General features: G+C 35.8%; 2 protein-coding genes across 2 annotated transcripts; one reads left to right on the plus strand and one right to left on the minus strand.

Annotated features, from left to right (window-relative positions):
* Window positions 1–839: 839 nt before the first annotated feature.
* Window positions 840–6,517, minus strand: golga7 (golgin A7). Its single transcript, XM_084401063.1, has 6 exons — window positions 6,411–6,517; window positions 5,458–5,580; window positions 2,872–3,024; window positions 2,681–2,782; window positions 1,885–1,941; window positions 840–1,755 (listed from the first exon to the last, which is right to left on the minus strand). The coding sequence occupies exons 1-5, from the start codon at window positions 6,417–6,419 to the stop codon at window positions 1,897–1,899; spliced, it is 432 nt and encodes a 143-aa protein (XP_084257189.1). The 5' UTR covers window positions 6,420–6,517; the 3' UTR covers window positions 840–1,755; window positions 1,885–1,896.
* A 4,926-nt stretch (window positions 6,518–11,443) lies between these two features.
* On the plus strand, window positions 11,444–16,828 carry sfrp1b (secreted frizzled-related protein 1b). Its single transcript, XM_084399947.1, has 3 exons — window positions 11,444–12,444; window positions 13,687–13,758; window positions 15,949–16,828. Exons 1-3 carry the CDS (start codon window positions 11,946–11,948, stop codon window positions 16,272–16,274), a joined length of 897 nt encoding a protein of 298 aa, XP_084256073.1. The 5' UTR covers window positions 11,444–11,945; the 3' UTR covers window positions 16,275–16,828.
* The last annotated feature ends 4,607 nt before the right edge of the window (window positions 16,829–21,435 follow it).

A 21,435-nucleotide genomic window follows, 5' to 3' on the forward strand; every position in this document is an offset into this window, starting at 1 on the left:
ATATTCCCATTCAATGCAATGTATCTATACACTGTATCTAATTTGCACATTAATGTGTTCTTGGAGCAACATTTAATGAAAAAAGAAGTGTAATAATTAGCAACATTTTAATAATAATATCTAATATCTAATATTTCATAGGAATATTGATGTATAATTTATTTCCATATTCACTTGTTGTGTCTCACAAAATGCCTGATAAACATGATGTAAGTCCTGATGTCCTCTACAGTGGACATGTATGAAATCAATGCCCTGTTCTGTAACAGAAAGTCATTTTTTTATTTGAAACTCCATAATGTTTTCCTGAGATGCTGGTTTATGAAATACAATTTGAAAAGTAGTCCAATTTAAATTATAATTACAATATCATATTTCCATACATGTGCACATTTGATCACTAAATTAATGTCAGACATTTTTAAAGACCAAGGAGAAGTTGTTTTCATGGTGAAACCTCCAAATATTTGGTATCTCTGAAAAGCCCTGATTGTGCTCTTTACAGGACACCCAGGTTGTGACATGTGACATATATGATGTCAGAGAAATTCACTAAAAAAAATAATGTCCACTAGAGTAGACAAGTCTATTCCTGAGTCCCAGGAGGATATGAAATTTAAAAAACATTGTCAGTATTTATGATAACGTTATCAAACATAGAGTTACTGAGCAGCGTATGACATGGCATTCTTTAATTGAGAGTAGTTCACATTTATACATTTAAAAATACACGGATATACGTCACAATAGAGAAGCCTCATGTTATGCTAACTAACATGGAATATACCTCTGAATATAAAATAAATACAACTAAAAAGAAATATTAGCAGACAATGGAATTTGTTCAAGAAAACACTTTATTGTACGATACACAGTTTAAATAAGTGTCAAAAGATTTTCCAAAAAGACTATGATACAACACTGATAAAAAGATTTACGCAAGAAACAGTTAGAGCTGACAGCAGTCTGAAATACAAGCTGGATATGCAATATTAAATGCAAACCATGCCTTTTAAGGATTTTATGGTATGTGTGTTTAATAAGGATTATATTGCAGACCCAAATAAAAGTACAGTAGTTCATTGGTAAATATAGTAAAATGTAGTGTTACAAAAGAAAAAAACCATTTTTTATAGAGGGGAATGGAACAATGTTATAAAGTAACTAAACTGATTATTACTTAAAATCATTAAATACAACAAATTGTAAATATCAGTCTCAAATTTTCATGTACACATAACCAAAGTTTCTTCATGAATGTATTGACAGTTTTAACAAGCACTTATTTAATTAGACTTCTCAAAAAAAAATTTTTACTGTGAGAATGCAAAGTCATAAACGATCCTAATAATCAAGAGATGCAACTGTATTAAGACAGAACATTGTGCACTTAATCTATACTTCCCATTCAAGACAAGTATATACAGAAAACAAGAGACAGGAACATAATTCAGAGAAATCAAAAAAAAAAAAAAAAAAAATTTGACATGGCACAACAGAATTAAAATAACTCAGATTAAGTAACACATTGGAAAGCTGCTAACTGAGGGAAAGCTGAAATGGAGAGTTTAAGATACATTATATAAGCAGTCTCTCCCTCTGTCAAAAACAAAACAAAGCAAAAAATATTAATGAATCAATGGTCAGAAAATAAAGGTATACTATCTACATTTAAAGCAATAGGGTTGTGATATCAAGAGATGGAGAAGCAGGTTCTGAGTCCAGCAGGCCAATAATCACGTTCCAAACATGATCCTGCAAGAAGAAATATAACACTGCATTATTTCAAGATTAACCAATGCATTTCCCCAAAACATGGGATATCATATAGCAGAGTCCAAAAAAAAAAAAAAAAATCTTAGTTCAGGTCAAAAAAGGACTTACCTTTGGTGTGTTTTATCTTGAACCAATACTCCTATCCTCAAAAATAGTGATCTCCACCTTTGAAAAACTCAAGTTGAGGAAATACAGTGCTGTAAAACTCTGAAAGTGTTTTTTTTTCCCTGCGATACAGGCATGGAAGTTGACTGATCACCTACAAGAAAATCTATGAAATATTCAGTTTTAGCAGCCAAAGACGTATGACTAAAATAAGGTTTTCCATGTCAAATACGATTTGTATCAAACTTGAGCATGGGGGGAAAAAAGCTTCGAGCAAGACATCTTTATCTGACGTACACTACTGCTCAAAAGTTTGGGGTCAGTAAGTCTCATGCTCACCATTTATTTGATCAAAAATACAATAAAAACAGGAAAATTGTGAAATATTATTAATGTTTAAAATAACTGTTTTCTCTTAATATATTTTTTTCAGTTGCCATCGTCACATGATCCTTCAGAAATCATTCTAATATGCTGATTTGCTGCTCAAGACACATTTTTTATTATCAATGTTGTTCATATTTTAGTGGAAACTGTGATAATTCTTATCAAGATTCTTTGATAAATAGAAAGCTCAATAGAACAGTGTTTATTTGAAATAGAAATCTTTTGCAACATTATGAAAGTCTTTGCAGTCACTTCTGATCAAACTAATGCATCCTTGCTAAATAAAAGTATTCATTTCTTACTGACCCCAAAATTTGAATGGTAGAGCAAGTTTCTAAGTCACCAGAATTCAATGACAATCCCACCAGGGGACAGAAAGACCTGCATGATGTTTCGATGTAGGAAAGGATACAACCCTGAGTCCCCTCTCTATGGGGTCAGTCAGGAGAAGCCCAAGGGGAGCAAAGATCTTCTCATTCTGCTCCTGGATGTACTTGGCGATCTTTTTCAGCACCTGAACGAATTAACGTATTGTTGATCGACAATAGCGTATCGACAAAGTCATATTGATGATATCTACAGCCTACAACTCTATCAACTGACTTTCTCATAGTGGGTCTCCATGCAGAGGAAGATTGTGTACGCAGTGAGGCAGGCCAGACAGCCCTCCAGATATGACCTGCCGCCCAGCTTCTCCGCCTCTGCGTAGAGATTATTCAGGGTCTGCATGGTCTCCTCAAACTGCTGCTTGTCAATCTGAGACAACAAAACAATTATCAGCATTCACACTCTGTGAGAGGTGTGAACTAGAAGTACAATCACAGCAGAACATTCAAATCTGCATCGAGAGAGCAGTTGTCATTAGAGATGCACCGATTGATCGGCTGGTGACCGGAATTGGCCGATTTTCACGTGATCGGCCATGACCGGCGACCGGCCGGTCAGTCTGACATATGCCGATTTTATGCCGGTCAAATGCACTCGGGTGCCGCATGATTAACCTTTTGAGAGGTACGGTCTCATATATGGGATTTTTATTTCTGTGCCCCTGAGAGTAACTTACGGTGCCACATTTAGAACATTCAGTGACGTCGCATAACTGCCAGATTCAAACTGTGCTTTCGCGCGTTGGCTGGCGCTGAACCAGAGTCGGACGCGTTCAGCGCTGTCATAGATCACAACTACCATTAAGCAGTGTTTTCAACCTCATAATGTTTATTTTAGGTTTCAGATATTTAAATACACATAAGCACGAGTAAAACAATACATTTGGAGTTTGTAAAATACACACTGATGTCTGTGGAAGCAGCAATAACAATCTATTCAAATATAATTTGCCGACATGTGTTATTCATATCAGACAAACATAGTGGAAGTAACTATAAAGTTTACTCTATTCTTCTCAGTTCACCGGCCACTTTCTTGCATTTATTTCGGGAGAAACTGATGAATTCACGTGCTGTAAATCCGACTGACAGGACAGCATTGCGGCGCCCATCTCATATGATCAAGATTATTTATAAAGGTTTTTAAACGACCAAACACACTCACTTACACGTATTTGAGAATCGGAATATCAGATAGGCTAGTTGATGACATGGTAAGCAAGTTTGTGAATATTTTGAATAAAAAAGGAAAAGCGAAATAAAAGCGACACATCTGTCATACAGTATCATTGTGGCTGCGGTGTATCGCGTGACGCGTCGCCATGGAAACATTAAAGGGAACGTTCGCCTTGAAAAAACTCACTCTGGGGGGTGGGGGTGTCACTTAGAATATTTTAAACTTACGCGTGAAAGGGTTAAAGAAAATATCGAAAATAAATATTTGTGTGTGCTGTAAAGTGGTTAGAAAAAAATTTAATCGGAATCGGCTAAAATCGGTATCAGCAGGTCAAACTCAGTGAAAAATCGGAAATCGGAATCGGCCTAGAAAATTGTAATCGGTGCATCTCTAGTTGTCATGTATAGTTAGGGAACAGCTTCGCAAACAGTCTTTTCAACCACACTGTCTCATTATTTCTGTCATTATCACAGATGTACTGGGATAAAAGTTTAAAGTTTGGATATAAACACTGATGTCTACGGTAGTGATCAAAATAGAGTAATTCACCCTTTGCAAGCAACTTGATGCTTCAAATAAAGATCAATTAAATAGTTACACCAGTAGGTGGCGACAAGTGACTTGTATTTGTCAGCAGCTATGTTTCCATTTTTTTTAAATGTACATTTTTGGGATATTGCATAATATTAAATAATAAAAAAAAAAACGCTGGAGGGAAAGGGCAAGATACGCTAGCCTGGTAATACCAGACTCTGCTACTTCACTTTGCTTCGTAGACAGAGTCTGGAATAGCATAATAGAGAAGTGTTTTCTCTCTCGCGGGGGGGAGCTTGTCTGAAGTTTAAAATCATTGGTTACCCGTAAGCCAATCACATAACGTTTGGTTATGGCGTGTGTTATGCGCATGCTCAGCCGCATCTAACTTCCACTGTAAACGCATGTATGATGCAAAAACTAGACCATCGAGCGAAATACCGGAGTGACTTTTGCAGATTATGTGAAGTAAATCTACGCATCCACGGTACAATCAGCGTCTACGTCACGGCTCTCAGCCCGCCCTCTGTTCGTTGATTGGCCCGGCTGTTTTCAGGCCGGTGGAAAACTGAAAGATAGGCTGCTATCTCAGACTGACTACAGGAGCGAAATGAAATTAGCGGAAGTAGGAAGTCTGACGTAGTCAGGCTAAAGATACGCATCAATTCTGAAAAATGTGCATAAAACAATTATGCACTCAATGGAGGTGGATACATTTTTTTATCCAATAGGACGACAAGCTCATACACTATGATGCAAACCTAATTACCGAATAAATCCCTCGATGTACAACCACAACAACAACAAAAATTCACATGACTTTGCCTCAGCGGTGGATGTGATTGGATAACTGGACAAACTAGTGGACTAATTTCATTGCACAGCATGTTGATTTGGTCTTAAAATCATGTAGACTCACAAGGAGACGGTCTACATTAGTATTACACTACCCATCGGCAAAACTCAAAAACAACTAATTTGAAGATTGGAGGTTGTGGATTACAGCTGTCAGAATCAATCTGCCAATGCTTTGGATGTATTTGATATCATGATCTGTAAATACAGATTAATGGTAAATGGATCTCTACACACCCTGCTCTCCAGCTCTGCCGGGAACTTGGTCTGAAACTTGCAGATAGTGCCGGAAGTGTAGTCTCTCTGAACGAAAACCTTGGAGGCGACGGCTGCTTGCCGCAGGTCCTGCAAGCTGTGCGTCTGGAGAGAAAACAAGAGAGTGGGTATTGTTAAAGACACACAATTTTGGCAGCCAAAGCTGAAAACTAAACTTATGTTTTCCATGTCAAAAGAATATGATTTCTATTTTATTTGTTAATATAGGTGAACTTTTTTTTCACCCTAGGAAGACATCTTTATCTTTGACATACACTACTACCATTTAAAAGTTTTTGAAAGAAGTCTCTTATGCTCATCAAGCCTGTGTTTATTTGATCAAAAATACAGTAAAACAATAGTATTGTTTAGTATTATTACAATTTCAGTTTTCTATTTGAATATATTGAAAGATTATTTATTCCTGTGATGACAAAGCTGAACTTTTTAGCATCATTACTCCAGTGGCACATGATCCTTCAGAAATCAATCTAATTTGATGATTTGGTGCTAAAAATAACATTTATTATTATCAAATTAATGAGCAATTAAAAACAGGAACTCATATCCATATACACAGAAACCACACGCCCTTATAGCACCATCTTCAAATATGTACAAATAACACGACTGAAATCTGATGACAACACGAAGCTCGCTAGAAACATGACACCTGGTTTTATATTTATACGTGTATTGTGACAGTGAAACTGAGGATTTGAATTTTACGCAAGTTAATGATCGACGTATATAATTATCTTTGACGACCATTAGAGAAGCACTAACGTTTCAAATAATGACGGTTTACAAAGACACGTATGTGTTATCCGATTAGTAGGAAAATAAAACATTTATTATAACGTGTTATTTCAGACGTTAATCCTTGTTAGTGGACAAGAGGAAATTGTAATAAAACGTTGTTTTTATTCACATACCTCCGCCATGGTAGCTGCTTCTGCTGCTCCTCTTCCTGTTACTCAACCTCCTGTCCTCCTCAAAATACAGTCCGGTAGGAACCTTTTGCTTTATTCATCAGTTCTGCTTCTGCTGCCACAACAATTCCAAACTAATGTGGAGTTCCCCAAAAGTTTTTTCTTTTCCCCCCCAAAAAATATTATTAGCTCGTGTACCAAAAGTAACGCATTTTTGTTTAAATAACACGTCTGAACGTTTGAAATTCAAAATAAATGCCATCACCAGCCCACCGCCATTTTATATGAAATGTTTTCATTCAAATTGGTCCACATAAAGGCGCCTAGGAAACATTTGTGCTTCAAATAAAATTGTAAACAAACAGAACGATATAGAATATAGAACACCTTTCTTAGCTTTTATTCTATAATTTCTAAGACTGAAGTGATTTCTGACAGTATTGTTAAAAATAAGTATAGGCCTAAATACATAGCCTATGAACCAACCTAGGATACAAGTTTAAATAGGCTACTTGATTTAATTGTTAAACCCAACAGAAGTAATGTCTCTGTGGTAAATAAAATTTAATGTAAGTGATAATAAGTGAAGATAAATAGGCAATCTGACTATTGAAAATAAAAATAAAAGGATGTGTAACAGTTACAGAAATTAAGTGGCAGAAGCATGTGGCAGAAAAACAAACTCATAATTTGTCTATAATGTAAGCTATAATCCTCCTTTAAAAAAAAAAAAAAAAGTTTTGCATGCAAATGTAAAACACATGTTATCTCATCTAATGTTGTATACAAGCCAGCATTAGGACACGTCCGAACATTTCGGAGAGGAGGACATTGTGTTCCTAAATAAGAAATGGACATAGCCCAGTCCAGCTTACTAAAAGTGAACTGATGTTAATTCACGATAACACTCACTTATATCACAGATGCATTTGTGATACTGAGCTAAACCTAGGAGGAAACTATATTAATGCCTAAAACAGTTCTTTCCTTGTCTCCATCTGTCTTTTTACAACACAGAAAAGTTTTTATGATTGAGAATACAAAGAATCACTCTCATTTTACAGCAGTGGTTCAGTCATCCTTGCATGATAAATGATTCATAAGAAGGATCATTTATTCCTAAAGGTTCCCTTGGGACATTTGGGCCATTTTTCACCATCACTCAGTTCCTTTTAGACAGTATTGGATCATCTCACTTGATGGACATAAAAAAAGCATGTGGCCTTAGAAAGTCTGTGAGATCTGTAAAACCATTTGTCAGATCATACAATATTTTCAAAATAGCATGTTGCGCATGTGATGTTTTAATCTTATCAAGTTTACTGTATTGCACTTTATCTGCAGTTTATCAGGCAGGCAAAGGTGTTTGTTTAAAGGAACACTCCACCATTTTTTGAAATAGGGCTTATTCACCTTCTTTCCTACATTTAGATAGGTGGGCAAATGCATTTTTGTCTCAGTGCATGCATTGTTTTAGTTTGACAGGGTCGGCGCTAGCTTAGCTTAGCATAATGAATGGAATCCTTTGTTGCCAGCTAGCATGTCCTGAGTAAAAGTGATATAAAAAATAAAAATAAACCACCTAATTACTTCTTGTGGCCTGCGTATTCACAACAAGTACAAATAGTGATGCAGATTAACACTAAGCGATTTCCTAGGCAGATATTGACTTGGGACTATATTAGGGGGAAGGACAGGCGAAGCACTGCTACTTGGGCGCAGAGATATCACGCCCAAGTAGCAGTGCTTCGCCTGTCCTTCCCCCTAATATAGTCCTTAATATATAAGTCAATATCTGTTATAATCTTAAATATTCATATGCTTTTGTTACAATGTTACAAAAATCAACATTTACATTATATGCATCAAATTAATCAGGTTATTTGAGTATTCATTTATAATTTATATAATTTATCTTTTTGTTAATATTTTGAATTTTATATTTTCTGTTTTAATTTTAGTTAACATTTTAGTAATTAAAAAAAAAACTAAATAGTTTTTATTAAGTTTTAGTTCATTAGTTTTAGTTATTTTAATACTTAAATTAAATGAAAATGAGAAATGTTGCTGTCATGATCTCAGAGAATAAAGTCCACAGAAAAGAAGGTCAGATGAAGATGAATAAAAAAAATAAAATAAAAAAATCAATCAAACAAGCTCATAATCCACAGGTTAGTGTTCTAGTACAAACTCCAAACACAAATAATAACAACTCAGGCAGAGAAATGAGGGACTTAACAGATAATGAACTAAAATACCATAGTAACAAATGAGAGAGGGAAACAAGAACAAAACACAGGAAATTAAGAATTTCAAACCAAAAGTCCATGATAGTGTTGCTTTGACAACTAGCTGATTTAAAATAAGTATATATATATATAATGATATTTCAGTTAATGTTTATTTTATTTTATTCCAAGTAATGAAACTGTTTATGTTTTTAGTTATAACCCTGTTCTAGGTAACATAATTGTAGTTATTGGTTTTAAAGGTACACTAAACATTTTTTATTTAAAATGAACCAAATTTAAATGAAACAATACATCATCAATTCTTCTTTCACAGTGTTTTTGTCTTCCCCTGATTCACTATGGTAAGCCAATTATAAGTGTGTATTTAAAATATTATCATTTACATAAAAAAATTCATTTATGAATAAAGCGTTTTCATCCAGTTAAGAAAGTCGAAGAAAACAAAATCGTCACTTCCTGACAAACTGACAACCCGATCTCATGAAATGTGTCTCTAGCAAGCATTGTAAAATGGAAGTTGTTGCAATAGGAGAAGCCACTAAGGCTATAATAATTTTTGTATTTTTGTAATCTCAGAGTGTGGGGACGAAACGCAATAAACCCGGTCTTGCTTTCAGTAAACATCTTGCTTTCAGAAGTGGATGCCTGCTGTCTGGGAACGCAGTCCCGTAGAAAGGTAACTTCAGAAGTGCAGCGAGATCGGTCCGCTGGTTGGTCCAGTTATGCCATCTCATCGCACAAAGTCACATGAATTTTTTGATGGACATAGAGGAATTGATTCGGTTAATGTGTTTCCATCGTAGTTTATACGCAAGTTTTCGAATCGGACAAAAAAATATATACATCTCATAGCTTGTGTCCTGTTATATCTGTAGGCTAATATAGAAAAGTTGCTCCAGCTACTTTGACACATGTATACGGTGTGGGAGTGGCCTAGGTTAGTTGTCACAACCAGCGAGAACTGCATGTTGACAAGAAGCAGTTAAATCTCGAACCTCCAGGGAATCGCCTGTTTAAAAAAAAAAAAGCTGAACACCAGAGAGTCTGGTGAAAAAAACAAAACCAAAAAGCGAACGCGACATTCGTAATAAAACAAGAATCAACATTGGCTTGTCTTTTTAGAGATGGCGAGATCTGAGGGATTTGAAATGTTACTTGTAAACGCGACACGGAGATGGCATTTTATTACTCAACGGGTAAGTTATTTTACTGAACAGATACATTGCCATATGTAGCTCTCTAACAGTTCATTGTAAAGCATTATATTGTGAAAGGTCATATTCATTCAGTCATGCAAAATCCAAAGCACAACCAAAACAACGTTCTTCCGCAAAATGCATGCAGTTGTTTAATAACGCTATAGAGGGTCAAAATGTACACAGTGTAGGCCTACCTTTAATAAAAAATATTAAGTAAAAATAATTTTATTTTTTATTTCGAATTAATATTTAATAATCGGCTGTCGGTGCTGTGAAGAGAGCAGGCGTTTGCCATGTTTTACTAAATTGGAGAACAAACAGTTTTAAAATTGGATTTATCGACTACCATTCTGAACAAAAGTGTTTGTAACTATAAAAACTATATGTAAGCCTATATCAAACAACCAAAAACACAACTCAGTCTTCAATCATTTCCTAGTGCTCTGCAACTTATTTATATTTCACCAATTAAATGTCATGGGAACAGAAAATATGTTTAACTAGAGTCCTGTCTAAAATATCAGGAAAATATCAGATTCCTGCCAAGTCATGAGTGGAGACTTTCATAAATCTCTGAATGACTTCTATTTCTCCTTGCAATCTCTGAGATTCTTCCAACAGGTGGTCTCATTGGAGGGATATGTGGTCTGATACCACCAAAGATCTTCTCGTGTGGAGTTTAGAGAGAAAAATTTTGGGTAAACACATCCTAATGATAGATGTATTTTGGTGTAATTAAAACATCTTAAATGATGACTAGTTTGGCATCCCATAATAGCATGTCTGTTTTTATTCAACTGTCACTTCATTATGAAGATTGTGAAATAATTCTGCTCTGTGTGGTTATGAAAGCCAATACATGCAGCTGCAGTAATGTGATAGAGGAAATGCACACACTGATGTTTGTGATGGCTGAAGTTATTCAGCATAAAAAGCAAATGCATTTCGAAAGCATCTGCATCCCAGTCCCAGAAACCGAGCCAAAAGTCGCAGATGCTTCATTGTAAACTCTAAATAATGTGTCTTTGTAGCAGAGGAGCCAGCTTGCTTTGACCAACTTGACAAACACTGTAATAAATCAGCCTGTGAAACTTTTAATTAGATCAGACATTTTACAGATGCACCACTGACACAGTCCATGTACAGCCATTTTCACTTTCATTTTATTAGTCTGTTACACAAGAGCTTTTCAACCCGAAGCCCCTTTAACAAATGTAGCTGTTTCTTTTTTAAATATGTCTGAAACTATAGATTTGATTCATTTTTATTTCAGTTTTAGTTGTAGGCATTATTTACCCTGATAACATAGCTACAACTTGTAGCTATGTTATCAGGGTAAATGGAAATGATAAATGGTTCCTAGGCAACTAACTGAGATAAAGTAACTTTTTTGTAAATATTTTATTTTATTAAAGTAAACTTTATTTTAATTTCAATAAAAAAATATAAAACTACCAATAATAACCCCGATTCACTCACACAACTGACTATATGAAGCAAAATCAATTATTTGAATAAAGTTTGATTCATGTGTGAGAACCGAGAACAAGTAGCCTATAGCCTAACCTGTTCATTAAAAAGATTCGATTCAAAAGAACGATTCGTTCGTGAATTGGGACATATAGCCATTCAAGTTCTTTATATCTAATAACCTACTGGTATCAAGAGGATGATCTGTTGGCTATGTAGGCTTAGGCTATTGCATTAAAACGACAAGCTAACTGTTACATAATTTTGTTAATTCCGTTAGTCTGTTTTTAGACGTGAAGGGGTTAATTAAATAGCCTAATTTATTTTCCTCTTGCCTGAAAAACATTTGTCAGGCACGTTGAGCAATCTTCCCGTTATGCCAAGCCGGTTGCATTACTATTGGTTGTTTCACCTTTCGCATTCATAACTGCTCTCGCGCTGGGCAAACGAACGGCAGCGCGCGACACTTTCATCAGGACTGAGGAGAACGAGGACGTCAAAGAAACCAGTTCATGCATAGATACTAATGCTAATACATTCTTCTGAAATCTGAACAGTGCAACGCAGGTGCTGGATATAACTGTTATCGATACTATAGCCTACTTCTCCCTCGAGCCATGAAGAACCTTCTCCCCAAGCTGTGGGTCTTCATCGCTGCAGTCCTCTTCCTCCCTTTGCTCAGTGCTACCGAGTATGATGAGTACTACGTCTGGAAATCGGATAATTACGGCAGAAGCCCACAATGCATGGACATTCCCGAGGACCTGAGGTTGTGTTTTAATGTGGGTTACAATCAGATGCTGCTTCCAAATTTGCTTGAGCATGAAACCATAGCGGAGGTGAAGCAGCAAGCGGGCAGCTGGGTTCCTCTGGTGCACAAAGCCTGTCACCCCGGCACGCAAGTGTTACTCTGCTCGCTGTTCGCCCCAGTGTGTCTCGAAAGACCCCTATATCCGTGCCGCTGGCTTTGCGAGGCTGTCAGAGACAGTTGTACCCCTATTATGCAGTCGTTCGGGTTCCCTTGGCCTGAAATGCTCAAATGTGACAAGTTTCCCGTGGGCGACGTGTGCATTGCCATGAACAACACAAACAGCGATGATATGGACAAATCCCCAGGTGTGTATTATATACGGTAACATATATAGGCCTACTTTGTCTAATATTCTTCCGAAACTTTTTTTTGGCAGTTATGCCATAAAATAACCAATTTTGGTTCCACAAAGAACCTACAGTGAGCAGTTATTAAAAGAACCATGATTTAAGAACATTTAAAAAAGCTAAAGGACCTCTAATACCACTAGAACCTTTTGTGGAGTGGAAAGATTATTCCATAGATGTTCAATTTTCTTCACGAAACCACAGATGCCAATGAAAAGAGCATAGCCTACTATTATTTTTTTTATTTTTTTTTACATTTTGTTATTATTCTACTACTATTCTAACATTTGAATTTTTTTTACATTTATGTTTTGACACCTATTGATTCTGTAATAATATATTATCAATAATCAATAGGTGTCAAAACGTTTGATTTTAAAGCAGATGTGTTTGTGATGCATTTTAAACAAATAAAGTTTCTAAAATGAGACATTATTAATTTAGTAATAGTTCTCACTTAACATAGATTACATTTAACATAGACTAAACTTAACATAGATAACTTAAAAATGCTTAAAAAATGTGGCCGATACGATAACAATAGTTATTTTAAGCCAATAACCAATTTATTGGCTGATAAATCTAAATCTAAATTTTTATATAATTTTAGAGAGCCTGATTAAAAAATTAAAAGAAGTCTCTCCATTAAAAGTAATTTCTTAAGCACAAAATAACAATGTTGTCATTATAATTTTATGTAGCCTGCACACTTATCTGTATTTTCCATATTTGAAGTGATTCCAATCATATTTCAAGCAATTCAAAACCATGATGGTGAACATCTGAAGTGTCTCAGCTGAACGAAATAATCCATTATTCATCGGCTTTATTATATCGGCCAAATGTTCTTATCGGCCGATAACGATAATATTAAAAATTGACATGTCGGCAGATACCGATATGGATATATCATCCCTATTTTTAAGAGGTGCCAAAATCATAAGCTGCAGTGATAAAGAGGTTAAATGGATGGAAACAAAGAGGCTGATTTCTCTCGGTTTGTTATTTGGTCATTTGGAGCCTCATAGTTCTTTTTCTCAAACTTATACTCAACATATAAACAAAACAACACAATGATGACGAAGAATGTTATTATTAAATGTTGTTAGGTTTCTGGTGTATGATGCTTTTACATTTACAAGCATTATTGCTTGCATATGGCAGGACATTTGGATTGAATCGTTTTTTCTCCTTTTCTAGGTGTATGTCCGCAGTGTGACAATGAGATGAACTCAGACGCAATTCTGGAACACATGTGTGGCAGTGAATTCGGTAAAGAATCATTTATGTGTTGTATTCGTGTTTAAAAAATATGAATACAATGCATTCAACATAAATAACATTAAATGATAACCTCAATCAGTAAGATTTTCCTGTCAAGTTGCTATAATTAAAACATGAATGTATTGCCTTTGACTAGGAAAAACACCATGCAAGTAATGTCTGTTGTCTTTACCGACAAGAGAGAAATGGGAAAGTGGATGTGGCTGTATATTTTTCCTAACTACTATCAACATGCTGTTCTTACGGTTGAAACAGCCTACAAAGTCAAAGACTGGTTCAAAACATTTTTGAAAATGAGGTATTTTATAGACTATCATGGAAATCTGGCTAAAACATATTGAAATACGCTTCAGATGTGAAGAGTTTTGGCATAGATCTTTACATGCACTGAAAACCAAATCTTTCTCCCAACACTTTTCAGCATTCTGCTACTAATGCAAGTGATTTCAAAACACCTCATTTACTGGCAAGAGCCTAATGACTTCAAGAGAATAAAATCCGATCGCCTGATTCCCATCATTGTGATTCCGTTCAGGTCCAGGGTTTTAACCCACACATTTGTTTCCAATAATATTGTTGCCTGATTTTTTTTTTTTTTATATTACTGTCTGGATTTGCACTCCTTAAATCTATTTCTCTCTTGAGACTATTGTGTGTCCAGTATTGTTTACAACTGAATGGTCTTTTTTTGTTATTCCATTCCCATTGTTTTGTTTTTAAATGCAACTTGACATGGTTAAACCTCCTTGTATATTTCATGTCTAGATTTTTTGTCGAACCACATATCCTGACAGTGGATTATTAGATTTCAACCGCAAATGGAGATATTTTGGATTTATAAAAAGCAGAGCTACTTCTTCCATTGCAAATGCAGTTTCTAAGAACCAGTGATGTGGTCAGAATCCAGCAAGTCTCTTTTTTCAGGGTCTGAGATGTTGTCAAAGACAGGAAGCTTGCCGTTGGCAAGAATTTCATGGGACCTTTTATTTTTATGGCAAGCTATCAAGCACCGACCCAACAAAGGCTTTTTTCTAGTCATTATAGGATGACTGTATTTCAAGCTATGTGTCTCAACGCTGTAAAATGTGAAAATGAAAATGTGCAGTTGTTACCTTATTCAGGGAGCTATTTCTATCCGATCTGAAACTGAGCCTGAAAGTTACTTTTGTTGTTTGTAACCAAGCACATTTTTACGTTACCTGTTTGTTTGTTTTCTACATTGTGCTTGTGTTAAATGAATGCTTGTTTTATGTTGAAGGTATAACTGCAACACATTAATAACTTTTGGAGAGATATCAATGGAAAACTTGATGTAGTTTGTATCGCTGGCTGTCTATTTTCTTTTTCCATCCACCGCACCAGAGTGTTTGACGAAAGTACATTCTCATTCATTGATGAAAGTACACCATATGATGTATTTTGTCAAAATAGAGCTCCAGGGAATAAGAAAATTTTGCAACTCACTGGATGATGTTGTAGAGCAACAGCTCCTGGAGTACCACAGAGTTTATTTCCAAACCTGCTCCAACACATACCTGTATACCTATAGTTTTCGAATAATCCTGAAGGACTTCATCCTTAAAGACAGGAGCTGAGTTTGACACCCCTGGCAAATTCTGTCATAATGCTGTGTTTGAATAGCCAGTGATTTGAGGAGTGCCTCAGGGATCGGTAATAAGACCCATTTAGTTTTAACATTACTAACAGGGAAAGTTTGGGAGAAATAGTCCATCTCTTTATTGATCTTGGTTGGATTTAGAATTTGATTCATATTCAAGAATCGTATCCTCACTCACCCTGAACGATATTGCGATACAACACATTGCACCATCCAGCTTTGCATAATTAGCACAGAATAGCATCTGAAAGACATAAACTATAGTGAGTTCTTGGCTTAAATGTGAAAACAGATGATGAAAAACAGCCAAGTGTTCAACATCTCCATGGCAAAGAAATACAACAATGACCTTAAGCAAAAATACTTTAAATATTTGTATTTTCCATCAGTACTTGAATGTTTTAAATAAAGGTTTAAACTCGCATAAGTGTTTTAGACATTACATTAATCTTCTAGATTTATTCATGACTTCATTGGTGTGCAATGACATTGTCTCATTTAAACCTTCATGAACATTAATGACTTGTGAAAATCTAAAATCTACATTTTTCTTTTTGTAGCAATCAAGACGAAGATTAAGGAAGTCAAAATAGAGAACTTGGACCGAAAAATCATTCTACAGAAAAAGAGGAAGCATGTGAAGCTTGGAACTCTGAAAAAGCAGGACCTAAAGAAGCTTGTCCTTTACTTGAAAAATGGGGCAGACTGTCCGTGCCAACAACTGGAGAACTTAGGGAGCAACTACTTAATCATGGGTCGTGGGGTGGGCTCACAGTATATTTTGACAGGCATTCACAAGTGGGACAAATCTAGCAAAGAATTTAAGAAGGCCCTTAAAAAACTTAAAAGCCATACATGTCCAACTTATGCGGCAGTGTTCAAGTGATTTTTGATCATTTGGTAACTAATCTTGTCATTATAGCATTATAATACATTTTGCCTTACAGTATGGAAAGAAACCGATCCAACTAGTCAGTTTTAAAAGAGTTTGTTTGCCCAATAAATGTCTGAACACATGCAAACAAGTGCAATTTAGTTCAAATTCAAAATGTTCTTGACCATGTCTATTCAATGCAAAATACAAAACAATATTCACAGTTATTTACATTTCATTATGCTGCAAGTCAGTTGAGTTTTGCTTTTGCAAACACTGCATTTCGTTATATCTTGACATTTTCAAGTTGGATTAATATCTATTCATACAATCTGTTCATAATGTTTATGTTTTATAATATTCATCAGAACTGTCAGTTATTACTAGCCTATTTAGTAAAATACGTAATACATGCACCTTAAACAATAAAGGGACACTTTTTTTGACAGTTTGTTTGGCTTGCGTAGGATGCCGATCACAGTTAATCATGAAGTGTAAGGTATAGCATTTCTGAGGACTTGCACAATGCACTGTAATCATTCAACATTAAAACAGAAAATATTTTTAATATATTTGACTGCACTGGATTCTTTCTTAGATATTGTGCATTAGTGACTGCTTTAAGTAGTTATAAATCATTAATATATTAAAAAGACAAGTAGCAGTCATTTGTGACCTGCCAAGTAGTCCAGATTTATAACAAGCACATGCAGTGAAATAACTGCGTCATAATCACTACGAACTGAGATCAGAGTAGAGAAATTTTGGACACCGCAAGTGCCCTGTGTAAGCAAACAGCCAAAGTGTTTATCTTGTATAGTCAGAGATGTTTGTTTTGGATGCAGGGAGAGATTTGGACATTTTTCTCTCCCAGCTCTCCTGATGAAAGCTGGCATGAGTTTTCCCTCTTGTTTTTTCATGAGGACACTTAATTATATATTTTCATGTCAAAGCCAAAAAATTATATTATAAATTATAAACGATAATAAAAGATCTAAGAGGATTTTCTATAAATAAACAAACAAATAAATATTGTAAAAAAATGCTCCTGGATTTAAAAAAAAAAATTGTAACCAAATTTCCACAGGCAACTACCTCCTTGTGCTTTCTGGAAAGAAAGTCAATCTAGACAGTTATTCCCAATTAATGGCTTAGAAAAGCAAAAAAGAATATGCAGCTAAATAATGAAAGTTTTAATGTACTTCTGACAACTTTGACATACACATTTCAACTTGACAGACTTCATGGAAATTGGACCAAACATATTGATGACTCGTCCTGTACTACACAGATTTTTGGCCAATCAAATGCTTTCCAGAGAGAGAATGTCACTCCCCCTGATGACTAGCATGCCTCCAAGTATACAAATCATGGTTGATGGCTGTGACGCAATCATGGTTATTCAAAGCTTTTTGGTGCACGTCAACTCAAGAAAAGCAAACTGCATGGTTTTTGACTGAGGGCGTTTTCCCGAGAAAACATCTGTGTTGTAATGCCCGCCAATCAGTGATCACCTTGATAGGGTTTAAAAGCCCTTATTTGCTGCTGATGAGCTGTGAAGCAGTAAGATCTGTTATCTACTATCATGCTCTAACAGGCCTAGACTTCAAATAACCTAATTTTGCAGTAACGATGCATACTGCTCTTCAACGGTATCAAGATGCTCACTTACATTCATCTGATTTCAGTGTACATTATTTCAGTAAAGCACTGCATATGTCATCAGAGCCATGCAGGATTCTAAGAAATTCAATGTCAGCAAATCAGAGCCGTTGAAAGATGTTGACCGGATACCTCTTGTAAGTGTAAGAGCACATTACTCTCAGTGATGTAAATGTGTGCGTCTCATATTGCCTTTGGCACTACACCTGTTTACATTCCCAGCATCATAAAGTGTGCAACAGAGATAGCATCAGATTCAGATAGTGCAGGTGTTGACAACATGCCTATATGCCAATGAATCTGCCATGAAATCATTCTAGTCTGAACACACAGGTGCTGCTTTTAAAGAGCATTACACGGACATGTTTACGTGTGGAAAAATAAAGAGTGAAAGCTCGCAAAGATTGTAACTTTTTAACTCATAATTTCGCATATAATTATAAAGTCAATACAAGTCTCATCATTTGACTTTTTATGTCTTAATTATTACTTTTTTTATCTCAATTTCAACTGCCATAATTTCAAGTTTTTAATCTCATAACTATGCCATCTTTTTTGTGTGATGGAAATTGGCTTCCCAAAGAGTAAAATAAACTATTCAAAATTTCCAATATTTATTGTGTGAATAAATAAATACAGTCGTAATTGCAAATCAGGTTTATTGACAAAATGTAGACTTTCAGCTGTTTGCTATTAACAAATCAAACAAGTAATTGAAATAGCTCAACACAACAAATGTTTCAAGTGGTTTCCCCAAATTCAACTTAAAATGCCACTTTAATGACTTCTGTAGTCTCAAAATGATTCAACTATCAACTCCTGCAACCAGAATTCTGAGAAGGAAGGTTCAGAAAAACCCTCGAGCGACTTGGTGGCAACAAGCACTGAGGTTTCAGCTTCCACAGTAAGGCGTGTACTAAACGCATGCGGTTTCCATGCCAGAACTCCAAGATGTACACCACTACTGACCCAAAAATGTGGTCCCAATTTGCTCAAAATCACATAAATAAGTCACAGAAGTTTTGGGATTCTGTTCTGTGGAGCGATGAAACAAAACTGGAACTTTTCGGCCCTATGGATCAGCGGGATGTGTGGAGGAAGAAGAATGAAGCCTTTGCTGAAAAGAACAGTTAAGCTTGCTGGTGCTCGGTGATGCTCTGCAGCTGCTTTGCATCCTCTGGCACTGGAAACCTGCTGCGTGTGGAAGGCAAGATGGATTCATTTAAGTCTCAGGAAATCATAGGAGAAAACGACATGCCGTCAGTGAGGAAGCTGAAGCTTTGGAGTCATTGGACCTTCCAACAGGACAATAATCCTAAGCATAGCTCAAAGGTTTGGTTGCAGAAGGTCTGTGGATATTTTACAGTTGCCATCACAGTCACCTGACTTGAACCCTATAGAAAATCTCTGGTGGGATTTGAAGAAGGTGGTTGCAGCACGTAAACTCAAGAATATTACTGAACTGGAGGCCATTGCTCATGAAACGCTGCCAGAAGCTGGTGTCTGGTCATACATCTCGTTTGCAGCAGGTCATAGCAGCAAAGGGTGTTCTACTAAATACTAAACATGCTTGCCATGAAGGGGTTGAATGATTTTGAGACTGCAGAAGTCATTAAAAGTCGCATTTTCAGTTGAGTTTGGGGAATTTTAAACATTTGTTGTGTTGAGCTAAGTCAGTTATTTTTGTTTGATTTGTTCATTGCAAACAGCTGAATGTCTGAAAATTTTGCCAATAAACCTGATTTGCAATGGGGGTTGAAACATTTTGATTACAACTGTAAATAAAAAGTAATTTCCAATCAAGCTGTTTTTGTCAAATTATGCAAAAAAGGTGAATTTTTTGGTGTGTGTGTGCATTTAGGAGACATAAAATGCTTCAAACTTAGCCTTAGCAGAGAAAGGAGCTGACACAAAAATGTTTAATATGTCATTTCTACCAACATCATTTCAATCACAGAATGCTACATCATTTGAAATGAGTTTTTTCATGACATAAAAAAAAAAAAAAAGACAATTCTCCCAGTGATGTTTGTATATACCCTCTTGAATATTGTTAATAGGCAAATTAATATAATAGTATTAATAACTTAAGTTAAATACAAGTTTTTGGACCTTCTAGAATGTCGTGTCCCATAGAGACTTGTAAGTGCATTTTTGCGTGATTTTACAAACTGAGGGAAGAGTCTATTGTCTGTTGTAATCGACAGCATGCCACAGATGTTGGCCATAGATCTTAACTTGAACTGAACCAGGAACATTCCTTTAAAACTGTTTAGTTACATTTGAAGACCCCCACAACCTTTTGTTTTGACGTCATTTCGAGTTGATTCAACCCATAATGAAATCATCTGCAGGGAACACGTTTCGAAAGAAAACCCATATGGCAAGTGGCAAAAACCCGAGTGCGTGTAACCCCTAGGAGAAGTCGACCAATCCCAGCTCATGCAAAAGCATAGTGATGGTTTATCCAGGTTAAGCAAATAGCTGTGCTTTGTGCTCTGGGATGACATTGACTGCCAGACTCTATGGGATGATCATTAGAAGCAGCTGTTGGCTTTGCTGCTGCATATTTCCCAGCTTTATTGAATGAAAAAGACTTGCTCCTTTGCCTCCAGCCTTGAGAGGAGAAAAAAAGCCTATTAAAAGCCATAAATAATATGATGCTCTCACAGGATAGCAACTGAGGTAAGATGGGCTCTGCGGTAAACATACTTCCACATGGGGTTTGGAGTGAAGTTCTCACACATGCCAACTGCGAATTCTGCCAGATGGGATGCGAAGACTCTGATTATTGGTGCCATCACTGTTTCCAATTCAATGTCCGCCAGTGTTATCATGAATGTTTATTTTAAACTAGAATATTAGCATACAAGTATCTAAACTGTGATCTGTTTGAGCAAAACCTGATCCGTACAGATCAATCTGACTCACTTTGCTCAACTTCTCACAATTTTATCAAACTAATGGCCTTCTCAACTCCTGCGGGTGGGAGTGAAGCAATGCTGTCTCGTCTGGTGTAGTATTTCTCAAAACTTTGGGTCCAAGAAATGCCCTGTGTAATAGAAGTAAATGACTCAAGAATGGTTTATTTAGACATCTTCAAGAACATGATGTATCGATATTTGGTATAACTTCCTGATAATGTTCAGGGCTCGGACACACTCTCCCAGTTTAAATCTAGACTAAAGACACATCTGCAAATAGTTATAAGAACTAAAAAATTGTTGAGATAACTTAAATATCCAACTTAACTAACTAAAGTTAACCAAACTTAATATTTTAAGTCAAGCACGAACACATCATTTTTTAAGTTGAAACAACACATTATTTCTTTTTTAATGTTGAATTTTAAGTTGTGATAAATAATCACAGCAATATTTTTTATGCAGTGTAGCCAAGCATTCACATGCATCTCATAACCTTGTACTCCAGTTATATTAGATCAAATGCACATGGTTATCTTCGCTTAATTTCGAACAGCAGGCACAAATTCAATGCTGAATCAGATGCA

The sequence above is a fragment of the Rutilus rutilus genome (assembly GCF_951802725.1).
Source record: "Rutilus rutilus genome assembly, chromosome: 25".
Classification (NCBI taxonomy): Eukaryota; Metazoa; Chordata; class Actinopteri; order Cypriniformes; family Leuciscidae; genus Rutilus; species Rutilus rutilus.

What these genes read in the sequence shown, in the direction of transcription:
- sfrp1b (XM_084399947.1), top strand. Translation starts at nt 11,946, where the DNA reads ATGAAGAACCTTCTCCCCAAGCTGTGGGTCTTCATCGCTGCAGTCCTC. An exon ending in TGATATGGACAAATCCCCAG is followed by an intron (nt 12,445 to 13,686) that starts GTGTGTATTATA and finishes CTCCTTTTCTAG; the next exon opens with GTGTATGTCCGCAGTGTGAC. An exon ending in CATGTGTGGCAGTGAATTCG is followed by an intron (nt 13,759 to 15,948) that starts GTAAAGAATCAT and finishes TTCTTTTTGTAG; the next exon opens with CAATCAAGACGAAGATTAAG.
- golga7 (XM_084401063.1), bottom strand. An exon ending in CGGCAGAGCTGGAGAGCAGG is followed by an intron (nt 3,025 to 5,457) that starts GTGTGTAGAGAT and finishes TTGTTGTCTCAG; the next exon opens with ATTGACAAGCAGCAGTTTGA. An exon ending in TAGAGAGGGGACTCAGGGTT is followed by an intron (nt 1,942 to 2,680) that starts GTATCCTTTCCT and finishes AGTTTTTCAAAG; the next exon opens with GTGGAGATCACTATTTTTGA.